At 42.6% G+C, this 22,981-nt stretch overlaps 1 protein-coding gene across 1 annotated transcript; it reads left to right on the forward strand.

Moving 5' to 3' along the window:
* The first annotated feature begins 3,071 nt into the window (after positions 1-3,071).
* LOC117538397 (matrix-remodeling-associated protein 5-like) lies at positions 3,072-22,138 on the forward strand. Its single transcript, XM_034204054.1, has 13 exons — positions 3,072-3,427; positions 4,116-4,342; positions 4,506-4,635; positions 6,239-6,480; positions 8,084-8,235; positions 9,001-10,902; positions 11,353-12,977; positions 14,357-14,498; positions 15,689-15,824; positions 16,232-17,446; positions 17,572-17,779; positions 18,288-18,509; positions 18,665-22,138. The coding sequence occupies exons 2-13, from the start codon at positions 4,155-4,157 to the stop codon at positions 20,783-20,785; spliced, it is 8,283 nt and encodes a 2,760-aa protein (XP_034059945.1). The 5' UTR covers positions 3,072-3,427; positions 4,116-4,154; the 3' UTR covers positions 20,786-22,138.
* The last annotated feature ends 843 nt before the right edge of the window (positions 22,139-22,981 follow it).

Consider the following 22,981-nt stretch of genomic DNA (forward strand, 5'->3'; position numbering starts at 1 on the left):
TGGAAGATGTTGTTTAATTGTTGATATTTTATGGTCCACGTCACGTATTCAGTTTTGGCGGCATCTCTTCCAGTTTGTCAAAAGGTCTTCTGATCAGGGCTCTATAAATACATATCTACGGCAGATATGTAATGCAGCCGAACCGTGTATTACAATGCCGTTATGTGATGACTTTCAAAGAGAAAAGCAAGAACACTCGGAATAAAGTATTATTTTTATTTTAAAAAATGTTTTCCGATTTCATATCACATAAACACCATATCCCGACGTGCATTGCGGCGTGATTTTAGCCTATCAAAACCTCTGAAAAAAGAAATGTGTCTCTCAGAATCGAAAGAGAAAACCCTATGGGAAAAACACAAAAGCATTGTACACAATTTAAACCAATTAATGTCGTATAATTAACTAGGATAAACTGATGTTTTTTAGTGGATGAGTACTGCAGATATCACTGTTAAATCATTTGATCATTGGTTTTATTATGAAAACGTCGAGACCGGAAATACTGTTTTCAACCCGTAACTTTACATGGAAGCTTGCCGCATATACACGTTCTCCTGACGAAACCTCAAATCATCTTCGTAATATCTATCAAACTATAGATCCTACATAACGACTGGACGTGGATTCTAAAAGTACAATATATACTTCTCGCTAGAAATCTAATCATAAAGCGTTTTAATGGCCAAACTATCCTATAATTTAGGATTTTACAGAGAGGGTTATTTGTGAATAAACAACCCTCTGTAACGTTTGCATTCAACGGGAGCACTAGAGGCCGACAACTTTAAAACGTAATTATAGGTCGTATTAAGCGCTTGAACAAACGACATATTTGGTCGTAATAAGGGCTTAAACAATCGACCCATTTGGTCGTATGAGTTGGAGGACTTGTTGCAGCGTGGGTTTACCGTGCTTATAAGAGACAACAGCTGAGGAGCATCAGTCTATTTTTGCTCACCCTGCCTTCATTTAAGTCCCCTCAGAAGGAGGTGTGATCAGTTTGGGATGCCTGAGAATCTGAGATAAGATAAAAGAGGAGACAATCCCTTATTTAGTTGACCTCACACACATGTATCAAGACAAATGCCTAGGCGCTATTGTCCCACTTTCCCTGAATGAAGTCCAATTGGCAGAACATTGAGATATACTCCCTGACAACACACCAGGGTCGGCTCTAGAACAAATCAAATGGGGGGGAAATCATTTACCAAGGGGGGGCACATACTGCCGTCAACAACCAACACACAAACACCAACGCAACTTCAATTTTAAAAAACATGCTGTAAAGTGTATTGTCTTTCACACACATTGCAGGGGTGTAGTGCTATTTTATAGCGCACCTATGACTTGTGCATACATGCACGGTTGTGGCACGACCACCAAAACAGAAACATATGGACATAGGCCACCATATGAAAAGTGTGCAAATGTATTTAGTATCCTATCCATGTGAACATGTTTTAGGTGGGGCGTGGACCTAACCTCCTCTAGGAGGGTCCGGGGGCATGCTCCCCCGGGAAGATTATTTTTAAAATATTGAAGTTAAAAGCATCAATCTGGTGCACTTTGAGAGCAAAATGAAGAGATCTATGGATACATCTCTCAACATCCATATGAAACAGAACTGTACACAGATTTACTTTTTCTTTATGGATATTTTACTAATCACTCCCCTTTTAAATGGTATTCTTGTGTTATTGTCCTATAGTATGTCATACCCGTTTTTCATTTATTCTCTTATTCTTTAATAACTATAATGATCATATAAAGGTAGCCTATTCCTCGCAAATACTTGTTTACATAAATGGTCACCAAACCGTTTGAGACCCACTGAGATAACTTACACTAAAGTGAACTATCTAAACACTGAGAGTCCTTACCTCACTGAGCTGACGTTATAAGATCCTCTCAGTCTGACAGGAGAGGACTCTCCTCCACCTTGGTGTAGAAACAGCTCTTTATATCCGTTAGCATAGCTAGCTAACCAGATGCTAACAACAATATTCCACGTTACCGCTCGCGCACTGACAAAATGCGCTCGTGCCACACACAGAGAGCCGAGCTTGAATGAAACACAGAGACCCATGTACTTGTACTGTACTGTATATCATATTATTTTCGATGGCTTTACTGTATAATCAGTATAACAGATGGACAGATCGCCACTGGGCTTTCATCTAAACACACAGCCACGTAATGATAACAAAACAAAAGTCGGGGTCATTGGTCAAGCAACACACCAATCAGAGAGCAGCAGTGAGCACACCTCAGGCTGTGTTTCATATAAAGAATAAATAAAGAATACAAATGTGTATTCTTTATTTCTGATGTATTTCACACAAACAACTTTTGGTGGAAACGTTTTAACTTATATGATTAAAAAAAAAAAAACGGCAAAGTGGCAATAAGGCTTGCCCACCCTGCGTTGGGGGGGCACAGTGACTCATTTGGGGGGGCATGGCCCGCGAATGACCCCCCATGACGCCGACCCTGCAACACACACACTTGGTCCTTGGCCCAAACCTTGTAAATAGAAAAAGAAACATTTGCTTGGGTCGATGTTTCAAACAAAAACATGTATGAACACTTAGCCATGTAACAATTTAGATACCATTTGGACAAACAGGAGTCTTGTGTCATGTTTGTGATTTTGAAGAGTTTTACAAATCTGAGGCCATGAGGCTGAATCTGATGGGGGTTTCTTTTTAGATAAAACATCTTCAGAAGGGCTGTTTCTAATTCAGGTATATATGCAATTAAATTAATTCAAATTAGGGAAAATTGATTAAGTTGTTTGCAAAATAGATGGAGATAGTGTGAGCAGAGAAGTTACAATGGTGTGCAACAATTGAGACAGAAGACATCCAGTGAGTCGCAGTTCAACAGACAGATGTCTGTGGCTACAGAGTAAAGATTTGAGGAGTGCAGCCTGCAGCAGTAACTTGTTACCTCTGTGTCTGCAGAAAGCCCCTCCTCGGACAAACCCCTCAGCCTGAGCGTCACTCAAAGTTCACTTCGGTACAGTCCCTTTTCCTCCGCTCAAATACACTCTCACACATCCCCTGTCATCCACACAAACGCTCACGCGCACACTCACACAGCGCCAGACGCGTTTGCATATAGCCCGCCTGCCACTTCCAGTGTTACTTCTCTAAAGACGCGCAAGACCTGTTGGATTTAACTAAAATCATTTTGTTGTTGTGCGGAGTTGACAAAAGTGTGACTTTTTTTTTCTCGCACTCCTCAGTTACATCTTATGTGACAACTTATTTTGGGACCTCCACCCCAGTTCAACAATCGCGGAGTTTATTGGTGAATACACTGGTTAATTGCCTTTCAAAATTCCGAGCCGTGCTGTTGGATTAAATCAGTGTTTGATGGGCAAAATGAATACTTCCGTGAAATAACTCCACAGGATTTCAAGGTATGCTCTGCACATCCACGACTTTGCATTACAGTAATGAATTAATCTCGGATGCTTCTTGCTAGAGTGCGTGATTTACTTTACTTTCAGCTTCAAATTTAAAAAGCCTCTGGCAGCTATTGCTCTACAGTTGGTTTGATACATTTGAATGGTAAGAGCATTTGTGTGCTTGTGTGAGATTAAATAGGAGAGAGAAACAGGATAGTTTATGTGAGGTCTAAACTGACGTGTTATTTTTTTCTTACTATATTTCTCAATCCTGCTCTTTTTGTTTTGCTTAATGTATGTCACTCAATTAACCTACTGGGCATGTGCATAAAGCCCAAAGGTCTGTTTTGTTAAGTGCAATGTGTCAGTGTGGCTTTAGTGTGGATTTTAGGATATAAGTGTCATGTGTTGTACGGATTGCAAATCCCCTTGAGTAAAATGTGTGCTTTTTGGGATGTATGAATGAACATTCCAGTGTGTGTGTGTGTGTGTGTGTGTGTGTGTGTGTGTGTGTGTGTGTGTGTGTGTGTGTGTGAGAGAGAGAGAGAGAGAGAGAGAGAGAGAGAGAGAGAGAGAGAGAGAGAGAGAGAGAGAGAGAGAGAGAGAGAGAGAGAGGCTGTCATCTGGATTTTGACACATGTCACTGTGATGCACTTTGCTACCCTCCATCAGTCTAGATTTCCTTTTTTCTCGTTGGCAGTGATAATCCCAGTGTGGCTTCTCCTCTCGGGGACTGAAGATGTATCGGGGTGTGTGTGTGTCGGTTCCCCTGCTGACTCTACTGGTACTGACACTAGTGGTGCCCATGGGCCAGGCTTGCCCCAGGAGCTGTAACTGCTACCAGGCCAATGAAGTCCACTGTACCTTTCGTTCCCTGCTCAGCATACCTTCTGGCCTCCCTATACACACACACCGCATAAACTTTGGGTAAGGGAATGCAAGTGAGCAAGTAGGAGTGCTCTTATTTACCATCAAACACACCCATAGAGTTTGGAATGTGTCAAACTGCAGCAAATGAACGAGCTCTAGAGATGTACTATTTGTTGATGTATTGACATCTAAGGTTGATGATGCTGTTTCTGTGCCACAGATTCAACAGCATCAGCACAATACATGACAGTTCTTTGGCTGGGCTAAAGAAGGTGGAGCTCCTGATGCTCCACAGCAATGACCTCCACCATCTGCCAGATGAAGCATTCAGTGATTTGAAATCACTACAGGTAAATAGGAAGAAAAGCAGCATTGGACCCAACATTGACATTGTTTAAGGCTGAAAAGAGAGGGAAATCAATTAAAAAACAAACTAGCAGATTTTTGGATGGGATAATTGATTAAATTAAAGATAGCAAACGTTTTAAAGAAATGGGATGTATTCTTCAGAGCCCTTTTCTTTATGTTTTGTCAATTTTCTTTATGGAACTACAGCGCCTGTATCTCATACAGGCAGCTAACAGCAACCAACATTATTGAGTGTCCTGAACTGTCCTTTTCCAAGAGAAACTATCCATGCTGGATTATAAAGTGTATGGATGCTAATGGGCAAAATAAATCATTGTCTCAAATATTTAGCCTTTGGATATGAAGTATTTTTCAGGACACAGATATGAGTATCAAACTTGGACCCAGTCTCACAGCCTAATCCTTAATCCCAGCCTCAAGCAGGGGTACCATACAAGGATCCTTCACTATTTCAAATGTATTTTGTTTCAGAAAACTCAGCTCTCACATTTCTTTAGTAGTTTATAGTCTGCATAACCTCTTTAAGTATGATACATGTATATACTTAAACTGTTTGACAGAACCCATTTCAGTTTTTAACAACATAAGTAATGCAGAGATTATCAACTATACAGCATTTGTCAAAGAGTTTTGTACAATTTAGAGAATAATCTATATTAATAAATATGCCTAAATCTAGCAGTCAAACTGATGGCAACAAATTATTATAAAATGATTAATTTTACATTTAATCTGTGAAACCATTATGGAAATTAATACAATAGTTAACATGATTCTGTTCAAATTTGTCAGCACATATTTCTAATTTATGTACAACGAATGCATAATTTATTTGCTATCATTCTTTTTTCTGCTCAGTGACAGGAAACACACTGGACATTTTAGCAGGAACCTAAGGGCAGAGTTAGCAGTCCGTGGGGAAGTCAAATTACTCAACAAGCAATTGTTCCCTTCATCTCCCTGGCAGATGCTGATATATTTGGCATTGTGTGATAATAAGATCCATATTTCCATGTGCTGACATCTTCACGTGCTAGATCTGTCAGTAGCTGGAACTCTGCCAGTTAAGTAGCCTTCCTGCAGAGCGGATTTATCACAAGCTTCACAGAAACACAATTCCACAACATGGTTTTCATGGTGTGTGTCTGTAAAGGTTGGTGGGTTTTTTGCACATGACTAGAATAATAATAGTTCCCCAGAGTCTTGAGCTTACAGGATACATTTCCTATTTGAAACGTTGAAGGCCCCCAGTGCTAGAGTATGCTTTAAGTCTTTTCTGCTTTGAATCGATAAACTTGCAGCATTTGGTGTGCTACTGGAAGTATTCCCCCATATTTCTAAACACAACACAGTTTGCATTTATTTTTGCTTACAAATAATTTTTCACCGACTCCTTCATCCTCATTCCTATTCCGCTTGCATAATTTGTCATAAATTCAATTTACAAGCATGTGGTGTCCAGTGACAGACTTATGATCAGTGCATAGACTTGGTTTCTTCATCAGCTTTGATGCCCCATTTTTGATTGCTCTTCTAATCCTTCATTGCTTCCGTTCACTCAATTTCCTCTCCCTCCCCCCGCAGATACTAAAGCTGAGTTATAACAAGCTTAGAGAGATCTCTTCATCTCTAACCTTCTCTGGCCTGACCTCCCTGCTGCGTCTGTACTTGGATCACAACCGCCTCCAGCACATCCACCCCCGGGCGCTGCTCCAGCTGCCGAGCCTCAGGCTGCTGCGTCTGCAAGGGAACAGGCTGCATCAACTGCACCCTCGCACTCTGTGCACACTGTCCCTCCTGAATACATATTACTTCTCTACACTCAGGTGAGCTTGAGCACTTATAGCACATTCACTAGCAGGAACCACGCCACAACAATGTGATGTTTTGTAAGTTTATTGAGGTAACATGTAAATGATGTGAGGGGGGTGAAGGGATGGTCTGGGAGGACGAGCTGTGGTCCGTGCAGTGGGAGACTCAGAGTGGGGGTTCCGTCTCCGGCATAATCTGCGTGGGCTGATTACGGGTCCCCAGACGGTACCTGGAATTAGATGTTAGTATACACGGTATATGAATATAGATGTTGACGGGCAGGGGATGTTGGGATGAAGGGATGAGGGATGTAGGGATGAGGGATGAGGGGTGTAGGGATGAGGGGTGTAGGGATGAGGGGTGTAGGGATGAGGGTGTAGGGATGAGGGATGAGGGATGAGGGATGTAGGGATGGGAGATGGAGGGATGAGGGATGTAGGGATGAGGGATGAAGGGATGTGGGATGAGGGATGTAGGGATGAGGGGTGTAGGGATGAGGGATGAGGGATGGAGGGATGAGGGATGAGGGATGAGGGATGGAGGGATGAGGGGTGTAGGGATGAGGGGTGTAGGGAGGAGGGATGAGGGATGAAGGGATGAGGGATGAAGGGATGTAGGGATGTAGGGATGAGGGGTGTAGGGATGAGGGATGAGAGATGTAGGGATGAGGGGTGTAGGGATGAGGGATGAGGGATGGAGGGATGAGGGGATGTAGGGATGAGGGATGAGGGGTGTAGGGATGAGGGGATGAGGGATGAAGGGATGAGGGATGGAGGGATGTAGGGATGTTGAGGGGAGGGAGGGAGGAAGGGATGGATGGATGTATCGCTCGGTGTGAGTCGGAAGGGGAACTGTATGGGTAGAAGGGAGAGGTAGGGTGGGTTGAGAGGATGGAGACAAGCATTGGCCGGAAGTTTTGCCGGATATAAATAGGGGTGGCCGTGATTTGAGGCGGAGTTTTAGGCGTGGCCATGCTCCTGAACCTACGTTAACATTTTAACCTCATTAATGTTATAGTCATTGTTTGGCATGTTACAACATGATAACACTTTTAACAACACAACACATACACATAAAAGCAATAGAAGAGTGCTCTCTGTTCTCTGGTAAGTTTGTTATTGCCACATTATTTACAATACTTCCATGACCTACAACATACAGTAAACTGATCTGTGTGTTCTTGACTATCACAATTCTAAAAAAACATTTGCACTAGGATTTGTGATGATATGATTGTGACAAAGTATTAGCTACATTTAGTTAAAATGGTGTGATCAGTGAGATTTAGTGATAATGGGATACATGATTGACTAGTCAAAAGAAAAACTCATCCGATGAAAAAGCAACTCTTGCTGGTTATTTTTTACCCAGGCAAATACACTTCTAAAACTGCGCCTACTCCTAATTGTATTACTACTGCAGAGGAATAACCCGGATCTGAACACGAGGATGATGATCGAAAGGATAACAATTATTAGTTATTTTCCACTAACCTTTCATCTCTCACTGCCCACTCACACTCTTTCATTCCTTCCTCCATGATTTGGACTCAACCTTGTTGTCCACCATCCCCCTCCACTTAATGTTTTATTTTATTTTTGTTTTCCCCATCTGTAGACACCTAGACTTGTCCAACAACAGTCTAACAACTCTGCCCAGAGACACATTAGCAACAGCACCTCTGCTAGAGACTCTTGTGCTGCAGGCTAACCCTTGGAGTTGTGACTGTAGGATGAACTGGTTTCTCACTTGGAGTCTGGCACATCCAGGTGATTGTCACATTTGATATGTTTTCAACTGTCATTGTCATGCGCATGTGATTTGTGTTGGTCATTTGTTAAGCCTCTGAGCCAGTTTAACTCAGTCAAGGAGTACAAATGTGATGGTTATTGCAAAATGCATATAGCTAGAAACGAGGTAACTAGGTAAGGTAGTAACAAGGTGAATGGATTGAGAGAAAAACATTATACAGCTGTAATGTACTGTAGCATATCAAATCAAGCCAGTTGATAGAATAATGCGATAAATGTATTTTCCTACACATATGGTTTTGTTTAGTCTATTCCTCTGACATCCCTCCACCTGCTTTATGTTACACCCCCTTCTCCTATTTCCTCAATTTTCTGTATCTCTTCCAGTGTTCCTTGTGGCTGTTATTGAGACGTGAATGAGAGCTGGACCATGAAATGTGTCTCATTGATATGCCAGACTTAACCTGCTATGACTAATCTATGATGACAGCATTGATGTGTGAAGGCAGCTGAAATATAGGCTAATTATTGTGTAATAATGAAGTGATGCATTTTCCTGATGTATGAGTGGATGAAGTAACCATGCAGAATTATTAAGACATATAAAGGTTAATATATTCTTAAGAAGAGCTGGCATGACTAAAGTATGACAGTGCTAATATGTTCAGATAGCTGAGTTGTGCACTGATATGTTTGTTTAGTTGCTATGCTTTTATACACAGTTGATAGAGATGCCAAGGCTGTCTTTTATGACACAATTTTCTCTGCCTCTCTTTCAATTAGGCTTAATGAAATGTCCCGGCGGCCCTCAGTGTCCAATCTGTGCCTCGCCCGATTCCCTTCAAGGTCAAGGCTTGCTTGAGCAGACTGACCCCTTGTGCAGCTCACCTGTTATCGCCTCCCCAGGAAGAGACACACCTTTGGAGACCGAACATAGTGAAATCCAAACCAGTGAATCCTTTAGAGAACCTTTAGGCACTGCCTCTCTGGGTCTCTCTGATCAACAAGGGAACAGCGTGGATCTGGTTTGCAACTTCACTCACTCTGATTCCCAGGATATTGCTCCACCTCCAGATCTTTCTCTTTCCTCCTCTTCCCCTCTCCCCCTCGCTCTCTCGCTCTCCCTGGAATGCCCCGTGGAGAGACTGAGCTATGAGAAACTTTGGAGGATCCTAGCATACTACAGTGAGACTGCGGTTCGTCTGGAGAGGCACATCATGCTGAGTAAAGTCCCAGCATTTGCTTACCGCTACAGGCAGGCACCAGAGACAGAAGGATATTATCACACTGGAGTCCAATCTTCCGTTGAAGCCAGACCACAATGGTTACTACAGCCAGCCATCAGCATTCAGCTAAACAGAGCACAGTCTAACAGACATAAAGTTAAACTTATCTACTCAACAAGAGTTTCTGCTCATCCTGACCCTGCTTCTCATCCCTCAGCATCCTCCCCTTCCTCACCCCCATGGGTGCTGATTTCAACTAATCAGACTGCCACCGAATTTGCAACAGTAGTAGGTAGTAAGGTAGAGCTATCATGCCCTCTTTTAAGTTCTGGTAACCCCAAAGTACAGTGGGTTCAACCGGATGGATCCAAGCTCATCTCCCCCTCAAGCAGCTTAGATGGTAGGCTCCAGGCTTCAACCTCTGGTTTACTTATTCATAAAGTGCAGCTCTCAGATGCAGGGATCTATTACTGCATAGCACGGGCAGGCAAGGATGTAGACGTTCTCCCCCTGCGCCTGGCCGTTGAGGATTCCTCTTTTCCCAATTCAGGAGAGCAAGTGGGACCTCCTGTCACAGCAACTGTTGGTAAACCTATCAGTCTATCCTGCAAGGCTTTTGGTTCACCAGCGCCTCATATAAATTGGGTGTTACCAGATGGAAACTTAGTACGGCAGGGATTAGCTGTATCAGGTGGGCTCATTTTACAATCAAATGGGAGTCTCTCTCTGCCTAACCCTTCTCTGAGGGATGCTGGTCATTACCGCTGCATTGCAGTCAACCAGTATGGTAGTGATTTTCTGTCGATTCAGCTTGAATTAAATTCAAGACATCCCCCTCCACTTAGGACTTCATTTCCCACAGGGCCACAGTCAGCTGCTGGCCGGTCAACCAAGATACGAGCTCCATTACAAGAAGAAGAAGGGTCTGGCGATGTGGCGGAAGAAGGAGAGAGAATTCTTGCTGGCAGGAAGCGTCCAAGACCTCTTCAACCTTCCCCAAACATACGTCTTCCAATTGGAAAACCCGTAAGACGTGGACCTATGAGAGAAGGCGCCCTGAGGAGAGGAGGAACGCTTACGTCATCCACTGACCAGAGAAGAACCCGCTTTAAGAACAGACATAGGGTTACCACAAACAAACAAAGGATAGACCCTAAAAAATGGGCTGATCTCTTGGCTAAGATTCGACAAAAGACTGTTGCCACTAATGAAAGCGGGCCTGTCGATGAAGCAAAGCCCATAGCTGAAGATGTGGAAGGAGGCCAAGATGGAGACACAGGTAGAAATGAAGGACTTGAGGATACAGAGAGAGATAGATCTGAAGGAGCAGGAGAGGAAGCAGAAACGGAAGGGTCATCTCTTGATGAGACTGATCTACAAGAAGAAGGCCTTCAGCAAATTTACCCTGTCAACAAAGAAATGCTAACACACACAGAGACAAATACAGACACTGAAACAGGCACAGAGATAAAGACAGACACTGACACAGACACAGAGATAAAGACTGACACAGACACAGAGATAAAGACAGACACTGACACAGACACAGAGATAAAGACAGACACTGACACAGACACAGAGATAAAGACAGACACTGACACAGACACAGAGATAAAGACATACACTGACACAGACACAGAGATAAAGATATACACTGACACAGACACAGAGATAAAGACTGACACTGACACAGAGATAAAGACATACACTGACACAGACACAGAGATAAAGACAGACACTGACACAGACACAGAGATAAAGACAGACACTGAAACAGAGATAAAGACTGACACAGACACAGAGATAAAGACAGACACAGAAACAGAGATAAAGACAGACACTGACACAGACACAGAGATAAAGACAGACACAGAAACAGACACAGAGATAAAGACAGACATTGACACAGACACAGAGATAAAGACCGCAACAGAATCAACAGAAACACAGACAAATATAGAGAACGAGACAGAGAGCGAGACAGAGAAAGCAACTCCACAGACAGAGTCAGTGACAAACACAGAGACACAGAAAGAAGCAGTCACATTGAAGCCAATTTCAGCAGCAAATGAAATTGTCCCAGAACCAGGTGACGGGGATGAGCCAGAAGCAAACACCAACCCATCTAGAACCAAGCCTCAAAACCCCTGGGAGGGACTCTTCCCTAATTTGGTACCCAATTCCCGGCCTCAAAGCCCTTGGAACTCTCGCAGGAGGATCGGACAGCGAAGACGAATCATCAACAGGCCCAGGGGGCGTCCTTTGACCCCACGCCGACCTATCCCTGAACTTACAAACCCGAGGTCACAAACTGAGACACCTGTCACTACAACAGATCAAATGAATATGTTGATGCTGGTGTCAACATCTACATCTCCAGTCATGCTGTTGACACGGAGTGACCATATTGAGACCACTTCAAATGATGTGGTACTGAATTCTCAGTCTTCCACTAATACTGTTGGTATCTCCACTTCTGCCACCCCCTCAGTGACTCCCTCTTCCTCCTCTATCACCTCATTATCCCCCTCTCACACGAAGATACATATAGACATGGTGACTCACCCAGCCAACATCCCAGACACTGCAAAATCCACTCTCTTCAACACATTAACACCAGCACCCACTCACTCGGATGCTACGGTCGTGCAGACACATTCGCCTAACACACACGCCAAGACTTATACACATGGCATACAGACTGTCACAAAAACACACACATCTTTAGGCAAACATGTTGATGAACCTTCAAGTGATCCCAATGTTGTACTCGAGAGGAATTTGTCAAGTGAACCATATGTGTCCCACTCCTCCATCTCTCTCTCGCCCACTCCTTCCTCGATTGTTTCCTCCACAGTCCCCAGTACAGCTACAACTACTACTGCAAAACTCCACACTACTCCATTTACCTTTCTCAAAATAATACATACTAATTCTGCTGAAAGTGTTACAAGTATATCTTCCACTACAGCTAATGAGGACACACGTCCCATAGGAACAACACATATTGCTTTGACTATAAGTCCCAAATTGTTTACAACAACTACCAGTATTATCCCTACATCTAGCACTACCAGAAGTACTACAACTGCTTTTACCTCTACTACTTCTTCCACAACACCTGACATTACATCAACTTTTCCAACTACCACTACTACTATTAGCCCTTCTACTACTACTATAACTACTACTACTGCTACTAGTACTACAATCTCATTCAAGACTATCCCCGCAACCCCTCATCCTACTACCACTGCTACAACTACTACTCCTACTAGTACTAGAATTGTCACCTCAGTGAAACCTCCTTCAACAACTACAACGGCAGCTACACCCAGTAAATCTTCAACTACAACCACTACAATGATCACAACAAGTACAACGCAATCACCCAGAGAGAGGCCTAATTCTGGGGGTTCAAACCAGAATCGACCCTCTATTGACTGGAGGAACCCTGGAACTAATTCTATTCCAGATTCAGGCAGCAGCCGGCCTCAATGGCCCCCCTCCCCTTCACTCCCGGCTGCCCCTGGGGTGAGTTCAAATTGAGTCAACAGTAATGCTATTTTGGGAATTCTTTATACCCGAAATGTGTTGCAAGAACACACATTACCCCACGAGTAAGAGCTAAACTTGGGCCACAATTTGTTTTTTATTTGTTAATGTCTGTCATTTTCCCCTATTTCCCTTCTCTTTGCTTTCAGTCATTTATACAATTAGTCATCTCTGTAAGTGCATTCTTAAATGCAGTCTGCATTTGATATATATATATATAGAGAGCTATTTTTCTTTGTTGTCAGCTAAGTGGAACTTAAATTAACATTTATTTTCTAAGTGAGTGCTAGCCCAGAAAATAATAACACACATAAGCATGTATACACACACTCTCTCTCTCACACACACACACACACACACACACACACACACACACACACACACACACACACACACACACACACACACACACACACACACACACACACACACACACACACACACACACACACACACACACACACACACACACACACACACACACACACACACACACACACACACACACACACACACACGCACGCGCGCACTTCACCGACTGTGCAAGCCTTTGGGCAAAAGCTTAGCAGAAAAGCACAATAGATCTGAAAATAGTCTAATCTGTATCCACATGACCTGCTATAAAACCTAAGGGTTGTTTAGGACAGTTCTTTAATTTCATGGATTTTCCGGAGCTCTGCTGGAGTCCCCGCAAGATCTAAAGAAGTGATGAAAAACACATGTTCCATAATCAACAACATTATGTGTTTTAAGACCCTAATCCCAAGGGATTTAAGATAATCAATTGTTAATTAATTTCCAGAGCTCTTTTGGCAGGCTTCAGCAGACAAAACCACTGGGTTCACCATCAATGGTTCCTAATCTGGTATTACAGTACTGTTATATTGAATTGTTTAATCTTAAAAGCTCTTCAATGTTTAATAAAAGGAATTTCAAACATTTGAACATTTTAAATTCACATAATCATATTACTTTTTAATTACATTAAAATAATTTAATACATAATTAAAACATATGCAATGGCCTTTATTCTTACCCACACTTATGTTTTGATTTGTCTATCATTTTGGTTAGTTTTGTACATTAAAGATGTTGTACAGATGGCCAAATTATCTGTTGACTACATTGTGTTGATTATGTAGATTTGCTCATTTTCCTATTAGACAATTATCATTTTATCTATTGCTTTTCTGAAGGTGTTGTTCACAACTCCAAGGCCAACACAATGCTGCAGCTTTGCAATTCAAGGGATTTTCATTAGTGGTGCAATGCTCTCAGATGTCTTAAAGTTAAAAAGAAATATATTATTATCATCATTTTCTTTTTTGTCTACTTAAATCTATAAAACGTTTACATAGGTCCCAGTTGTGAGATCCAGACCGAGGATTGCAGACCCTCACATCAGGACAGTGTCGGTCCCAGCAGAGAGCACTGCCAGGCTGGCTTGTGAAGCTCAAGGCGAGCCAAAGCCCTCCATCACATGGACCAAAGTCTCCACAGGTACACGCTGAGCAGACAATATGCACACATTTATTTCAGTATACAGAAATATGTAAATATTAAAAACGATTCCCTTGTAGATATGAAAATACAAATCAGGGTTCAGTTTTATTTCCACAGATTACTCAGTAAATCCGTTCTCTTAAACCCTCAGGCATATATTTTTATGCTGGGAAACAGTGGCGGTTCTAGACCAATTTGACTGGGGGGCCACTGGGGGGCCAGTTATTTTCTGAGGGGGGCACAATAAATGCAGGACAAAAAAGAGAACTAGACAATATGAAGTAATTGCGCATAAGAAAACAATGCAATACAGTTATTGGTATTTGTTTCAGTACACTTATTTATTTCAGATTGATCTTATAGTTATTACTGTTAGCTTCAGCTTAAGTTATAGTGCAATGTTTGCACTAACACCATATTTATATAAAAATAAAGGCAATGAACAGTTACATCTCTACTTTACATAAGGGTGTCTGCACAATCTCACATTACAGCAAGAAAATCCTGCGGTTTTTGGCAAACCGAGTACCTGAAAATATACATTTAAAAAAAAATAAAAAAAACTTTTCATTGTTAGGGGGGCCACAGGGGGGTCAGAGATCAGTGTTAGGGGGGCACTGCCCCCCCCCTAGAACCGCCCCTGCTGGGAAACATAGAAGTGCTATTTTCTTATCAGAAGTACTACACACTGTTCATTTAAAGCAGAAATAAGTAAAGGTTTGTATTTACCTCTTGACGTCATCGATTCAAAAGGAAAAACCAACTAAGCTTTAGTATGTACTTTAACTTAATGAATATGAACACATTTTGCACTGATGAAGTAACCCATTAACACCCAGCATTACGCACTGGCATGTACACAATAGGCTTTTCTCTCGCTTGCCATGTGGGAAAGACATATTGCAAGAAAGTAATGGAACATTTGTGCACTGCATCACTGGGCTTACTTCATGCTGTGCCACAAAGTATTTCCCTGATCCTCCTTTCCTCTGTCTCATTCTAACTTTCTTTCCCAAATCTGTCTGTCTGTCTGTCTGTCTGTCTGTCTGTCTGTCTGTCTGTCTGTCTGTCTGTCTGTCTGTCTGTCTGTCTGTCTGTCTGTCTGTCTGCCTGTCTGTCTGCCTGTCTGTCTGCCTGACTGTCTGTCTGTCGGTCTGTCTGTCTCTCTGTCTGTCTTTCTCTCTCAGGAGCAGTGATGTCATTTCTCTCCAAGGCAGAGCGTTTTGAGGTCCTGCCAAATGGCACTCTAGTTATCCAGAATATTCAGCTGCAGGACAGAGGCACATACATCTGCAGTGCACAGAGCTTTCTGGGTCGCGACAGGTGAGGCTGCTCATACCAGTTAGGAATATTAATGTAGCATTTTGCATTTAGTTATAATGACCATGGTACAAAAATATTTTCTGTATTAATTACACAGACCAAAGGCAAACAGCTGTTTAGGATTATGCATGCTGTGTTGGTGTATTTTTAAGCAGCCTAAAGTCATTTCGAAATCTGTGTATATAAAATCTGTTTATAAAAGGTTTGTTCTAATCCAATTCCAATATAATTGTGTTACTTGAAAAAATATGTTTGTCAATCCCATGTCTCTTTCAGGATTCCTGTTTAAATTGTGAATACATGCATTTGGGGAGTTTCCTAAACATGTCCTATGTTCAGTTTTATTTAGAATAAATACAAATGTGTTTCCATGTTGACTATTTGGATCCTATACTCTTTCGTGATAGATTGCTAGCCAACCTGGAGGTGTGGACACGCCCCCCTCGAATGCAGCTGGCCAGCTACAGAGATGTTACCATTCATCAGGGTGGAGAGGTGCACTTGCAGTGCCAGGCGGATGGTGTTCCCAGCCCTCTGCTCTCCTGGGTTTTGCCTGATCGCTCTGTCCTGACTTCCAGCGCTGCCTCCACCAGTCGGATTATTATGGACACGAATGGTACCCTCCATATACCAGTAACTTTAACCGGTGACAGAGGCGTGTACCGCTGTGTGGCTTCCAACTCAGCAGGAGCAGCCAGTGCCTCAGCGCGTGTACATGTGTCCTCCTTGCCCCCTGTTATACAGCAAGCCAAAGAGGAACACCTGCTTTTGTCTCCTGGGAGGCCTGTTTACGCTCACTGCTCTGCCAGGGGAGCCCCGACACCAACTCTGCGCTGGCGAATTCCAGATGGGACTATAGTCCGCCAATCCCAGTTTCTTCATGGCAACCTTTTCGTCTTACCCAATGGGACACTGCATATTCGAGGAGTTCGGCCTAAGGACTCAGGGAATTACGAGTGCATAGCAAGCAATGCTGTTGGAGCCGATAAGAGAACAGTTAGGTTAGAAATTGAAGGGTCAGCAGAAGGAGAAAGAAGCCAGAGTGAAGCAAGACATGAGGGAGCGAAAGCTGTTGAAAAAACATCTTCTTCACTAAATAAAGACAGAACTTTATCTATCCCTAGCCACCCTTCAAATCCATTCAACTCAGCTAGACTCCCCGCTTCATCGCCCCATGACAGATCCCAGACCTTGCCGCTCAACACCAGTTCTTCTCGCTCATCTTTTTACCCTCGCCCACCCACTGCCACTAACTCACTTCCTAAAATCAATAAAACAGTCACTGCCTACCCCACACACTTGAGCAACATCAACAAAACAAAGCTCTCCCCTCTCTCCCCATCCTCCACAATGCCTACAAATAACACCAAAGTCTCGCCTGGCATTGTAAATAACACAAAAGTTATTTCTCCTCCCCCCTCGAAAAAATATACAGCCTCAGCTGCTTTGCATCCCTCGCCTGTCTCACCCTTCAGTAAAGCCCTTATTGTCTCTACATCACCCTCCAGCTCCACTGTCCACTATGGGTTATTCTTGCAGCTCCACTGCTCTGTAACTGGAAACCCAGCACCTATCATCATTTGGAGGACCCCTATTAGGAAACTAGTGGACGTGCATTACAGGTAAAGTGGATGTGGGTTTATGAGACGGTTGTTTAATTATATCTCGTAGTAATTCTGTCAGTATTGTGTCTCATTCTATACCTGTTGGTGATTTGTTTGTATGTTTATCCACATTCGATTTTCAGTTTTGACCATCGTTTGAAGGTGCACCCTAATGGAACTCTGTCAATCCGAGCATTAACAGAGAAGGACGCTGGTGACTACCTCTGTATCGCGCGAAACAAGGTCTCAGATGATTATCGCCGCCTGCGTGTCTCTGTTGTTACTAAGCCTGCCAAGATCGAGCCCAAGCAACCACTCAATCAGATGGTGTCTTTCGGCACACCACTGAAGGTAAGTTCAATGAAAACAATTCATAAATCACAAATGCATCATATTTTTTTGACTTAAAAAAGGAAAAGAAAGACCTGTCAGGTCATAGCCTGTTATGAATCATCAACAGCGGCCTTCAGGGGATGATATTTGACACACGAATATTCAACAGTTCAATGAAATACAATGTCAAGCGAGTTGAAATGCAAGAAAGAGGTCAATTTATTTGGGAATTTGTTGCCCTCCTTTTTTATTTCATTTAAAAATTAATGAGATTTGAACGTTTTCTTTTTAAAGCAGCTTCATTTGTCTTGCTTAGCAGTGTTTTCTTCAATTAGTTCTATTTTTGGGATTATAAAAACAGCCCTAAAAGCTGAATCTAGAGCAGTATGCATCTTTCCTTTTAACAAAGAGGAGACATTGTTATTTCCTAACAGCTCTCAGCAGTTTGGCACTCATCCAAACAAAAGTTAATTTAAGTTAAAGTTGATAGAACTTTTAATGATAATAATGATCCTGTTCCATGCAGGTGGACTGCCAGGCATCCGGACTGCCTGACCCATCTGTCCGTTGGAGCCTACCAGATGGAACCATGGTGAACAGCATGTTGCAGGGGGAGGACAGAGGAGGGAGAACACGGAGGCTAACTGTGTTTGACAATGGGACGTTACTTGTACCAGCAGTAGGGATGGGAGAAGAGGGAGAGTACACGTGTTATGCTGAGAATCAAGGAGGCCAAGACACCATGAAGGTAAACATTTTTGTTTCTATTGCAAAGGATATTTGAGTTATCATTTATATTACATATTAAAATTGAGTTTATTGTTCTTACTCACAATAAACATATCATGAATACAAATACAAAATTAATTCAGTTGTAAACTAACTCAAATTCAATGTTTCAAGGTCAAAGTAAAAATCATGAGGACATCTCTACCAACCTTTACTGATGACAGAAGCCACCACGTGGTCAAAGTACGTGAAGGGGCAACAGCCACAATTCCCTGCCAGGCCACTGGAGTTCCTGCCCCGACGGTCACATGGTTTTCCCCGACCCGCCGTGTCATCCCAAAAAGTTTGGGATCTGGCTTTTATTCCGAGAGGGTTGTGGTGGTTTTGGGTGGAACTTTAGAGGTGCGTCTGGCTCAAAAGATCGACACAGGAACCTATACCTGCCGAGCTAGCAACTCAGCCGGGGAGAGGAGCATGCTGGTGGGCCTGGAGGTGGAGGCTGCTAACCATGGACAGAGTGGCCAGGTGGGGGGAAGAGATTGGAGTACTAGCTATCAGCCTGATAGTGGTCATGGCAGTAGATCAGGGGAAAGCACTAATAATGCAAGGATACTTCAAGATGGATTTACCAATGGAGACACAGGCCAGCTTGGCAGCAGTGACAGCAGAAAAAATGCCTATAGTGCTAATGATGGCAGGACAAAAAACATTGCACCAAAGGATGGCACTAACATAGCGACCAGTGGCTTTTATCCTGCCCTTAGGAGTGATAGTCAAGATGGATTGAACAGACCTGTCAGTGGAATCACCACACAACTAGGAAGAAGTGTTATCAGTGTTGGAGTGAGTGGGGCTGGAAATATAGGCATTAAAGCGGATAACATTGGAACAAATCAAAATGGACCCGGCATTATGAGTAATAGTAATAGCCTGAGTAGCAGTCACAGCACAGTTAGATCAGATAACGTAGAAAATAATCCTGGGACTAATACTAATGAAGTAAATGCAGGAAAGGCTGGTAATGGCGCTTACACCGGTAGAGAACATGGCAGGATAAGTGTGTCTAATACAGGAGCTGGGACTGGCTCACTCAGTGGAAATGTGTTTATCAGAAATAGCAGTAATGCTGTTATAGCTGCTGGTACTAAAAACTATAGTAACACTGTTGTGGGTGTGGTAACTACAGTCAAACAGCGAGCTGTGAAAGGCCAAACTCTGGTTTTGCCATGCCTCTCCCAAGGCTCCCCTCCCCCTCGTGTGGCCTGGCTTCTGCCTGGTAATGGTGTGTTACCAGCTCCTTACTATGGCAGCAGACTCACTGTGCACAGAAACGGCTCTTTGGAGCTGCGAGGAGTGCGTGCGAGCGATTCTGGGACCTTAGTTTGTGTGGTCAGAAGTGAAAGAGGACAGACGAGGATACAGGTGGAGCTGGAGGTCTCTGAGCCACAAGAGGAGGCCAGACTTTCACACAGGGGACGGGCAGATGAAAGGCCTGTGATGGGACGTGTAGGTGTAATAGAGGCGCCACGCCCGGGAACCTCATTAGATTCAGCTAAATCCTTGAGCTCAAGGCCAATGTTGCCTGAGGCACTTCATCCAAAAATCCAAGTTACTCAAAAGCCTCTACACAGAGGCCAGTCTTTTCCTGCCACACCTCGTCCTGTTGTCCCTCCACCCCGTTCCTCGAGCCCTGTGTCAGAGCCAGCAGTGAGCACCAGAACAGCTCCCTTAGTGAGCATCGTTAATGGAGAGAACCTCCGCCTGCCTTGTCCTGCTCCTCAAACCCATGGATATACCCAGGGCTCTCTCTCATGGACCATGCCAAATGGAAAAGTACTGACCCGGGGTGAAAGTGATGACTCAGGCCGATACAAAGTCCAAGAAGATGGAATTCTGACAGTGCAACAGGCCTCCGTGTACGACCGCGGCACCTTCAGCTGCAGATCTACCAGTGGCGACTCAATTTCAGTCATCACGGTTCCCGTCATCGTCATCGCCTACCCGCCACGCATCACAACAGGCCCCTCCCCTGTGACCTACACACGACCCGGGGTGGCTGTGGAGCTGCCGTGTAGGACAATAGCGACACCCCGGGCGACCGTCACCTGGGAAACACCAGACCTGACACAGCTGAGGGTCATGGGTCAGGCTCGTATCTATGGCAACCGCTACCTTAGTCCTCAAGGTTCCTTGGTGATACAAAACCCGACAAGTAGGGATACGGGATTTTACAGATGCACCGCCAAAAATGTAATAGGAGTGGACACCAAGGCAACCTACCTACATGTTATATAACAGGGTGAAATAAACACACACACAAACAGACAATCAGCAGAACGACGGAGACAGTCTACTGTACTGGTGGATGAACTCCTCTGCTTATAACATGTTATGTTTCCCACATGCCCAAAGGAACTGCAAGGCTTTATGCAGGAGATACTGTTGAATCTCCGAAAAGACAATACTAATATACATTATGGCTCATTTATGTATTTGTATGACTTTGATTTCAATACATTTTTGTTTGAAACATCAGGAGTTGAAGGATTCTTTGCTGATACAGCATCATACATCATACAGCACCTGTGGACTGTTTCAGTGCAAAGATGTGTCACATTTGAGTATTGCTGAAAGACAAGCAAGCTTTCCTTGGCCTGATTGCTTTGTTTCATTACTTTACACATTCGTCCACTAAAAGTGAACTACAGTATAGCATACAGTATTTGTAATGACTGTATCACTAAATATTGTAGATAAAACGCAGAATAAGGACAATAAAGACTTTTTCCTGTCCTTCACAAATGTGAAAAGGCAGATTAATATTCAACGTGATGTCATATCAAATAATCATGTTTGATTTTGGTGTATATTTATAAAATATAAGATTTTTTTATGACGCAAGTCAAATTTCAGACTTGATCTGACAAATAAAGTAATATCGTATCGTATCGTATATACTTGCGAAATGGGACGTCATCAACACTATTTAAATTTCAACTTGATATTGACCTTTTAACTACATTTTCTAATTTATAACGTACATTAAAAGGTTGTATTTTGTTGTGGTGCATATGTAGCGAACAGTAACTTAAATTGGCAGCCTTGTTTGTATTTTACTGCCTTACCGTTACAGTGAATGTGTAGAAGACATGATGAGGGCTGTGATCCAACCAGTTTATTCATGATTTCTTGAACCTATTAACTCTCCTTGTTATATTATGGATTTTAAACCTTGCCAATATTATTCTACCACCATTGAGAACATCTCACATTCTCACAGCATTAATGGGGCAGAAAGAGATACGGTACAAAGCATTCATGCAAACACAATAGTCAGTTCTTTGGAGAGTTATCTTTGTGATTATTTTGATATTAAAGATTGTATAAATGCATGTGTGGTTTAAGATCCTTCCCTAAGCTTGAGCACAAAGACAGCAGCTCATAGTTATCATGTTTCCTCTTTCCTTTTATGTTTTCTTTTCATTTTGTCCTTAAATTATTTGTCTTGTAAAGTCTCTGTTGTAAGATGTGCTTTGTCATAAAGGGAGAAATTATTAAATATCATTATGTATGTCAATAGTTACCAATGAATGACTGCTTGCTATATTTTTGAACAGCTTCATTTTATAAATAAAACTGAAAAAATAATTGAAAGTCGACTTCATGAAATGGCAACAGTTAAAACTAAGATTTATTCAGAAAAACGAAACAGATACAGAGTGTGTGCCTGAGTGAGTGTGGGGGGAGTCGGAGTCAGAAAAGTAAACAACTAGTGTTGGTGCAAGAGCAAGAAAGGAAGCCTTTCCTTGAGTATATTATGAGAACAGAAACTCCTTATCCCCGGCTCAGCTGTCCAACCAGGATATGGGGTCTTAACTAGAGATGGGACACATGTTGATGACATCATATTGCTCTCCCTGGGAAATGTAATAAACTAACAGCAGGCTTCAGGGCGACTCCCCTGCGCTAGCCCCTGCCAAGTGCTCTTAATAGTGTTTATTCTGACTCCACTAGATACGAATAATGATCAGACATTATATGTATGAGCACTACAGCTATAGTTAATCATATAGTGCAATGTTGGACGTGACCCATATATATTGCTCTGTAACTGTCAAAATCATCCCAAATAGCTGGTGAAAATGTCACTTCAAGGATTAATGACTAAATATTTTCTAGACTGAACTGCAGAATGATCATAGAATTACTTAAAAGTGTAAACATTTCCATATTGTGTATATTCGTGTTTTGTAGTGTGAACCTGCCAGGAACATTCTGGCCTTGTGAGGAAAAGATCCGTACCTTGGCTGATTTAGCAAATCCACATATACAAATCAGTCTTAACCTGCTGATGTCACAAGTCATATCTTGAGAACATTTGTTATTGAATTATTGAAATGTAAAACACAAAAACAAACAAACAAACAAACTAAACATTGTAGAGTACAGTATATTGATGTGAAGTCGCTCACAGATAAAAAGTGATTCTTA

Source organism: Gymnodraco acuticeps, unplaced genomic scaffold, assembly GCF_902827175.1.
Source record: "Gymnodraco acuticeps unplaced genomic scaffold, fGymAcu1.1, whole genome shotgun sequence".
Classification (NCBI taxonomy): Eukaryota; Metazoa; Chordata; class Actinopteri; order Perciformes; family Bathydraconidae; genus Gymnodraco; species Gymnodraco acuticeps.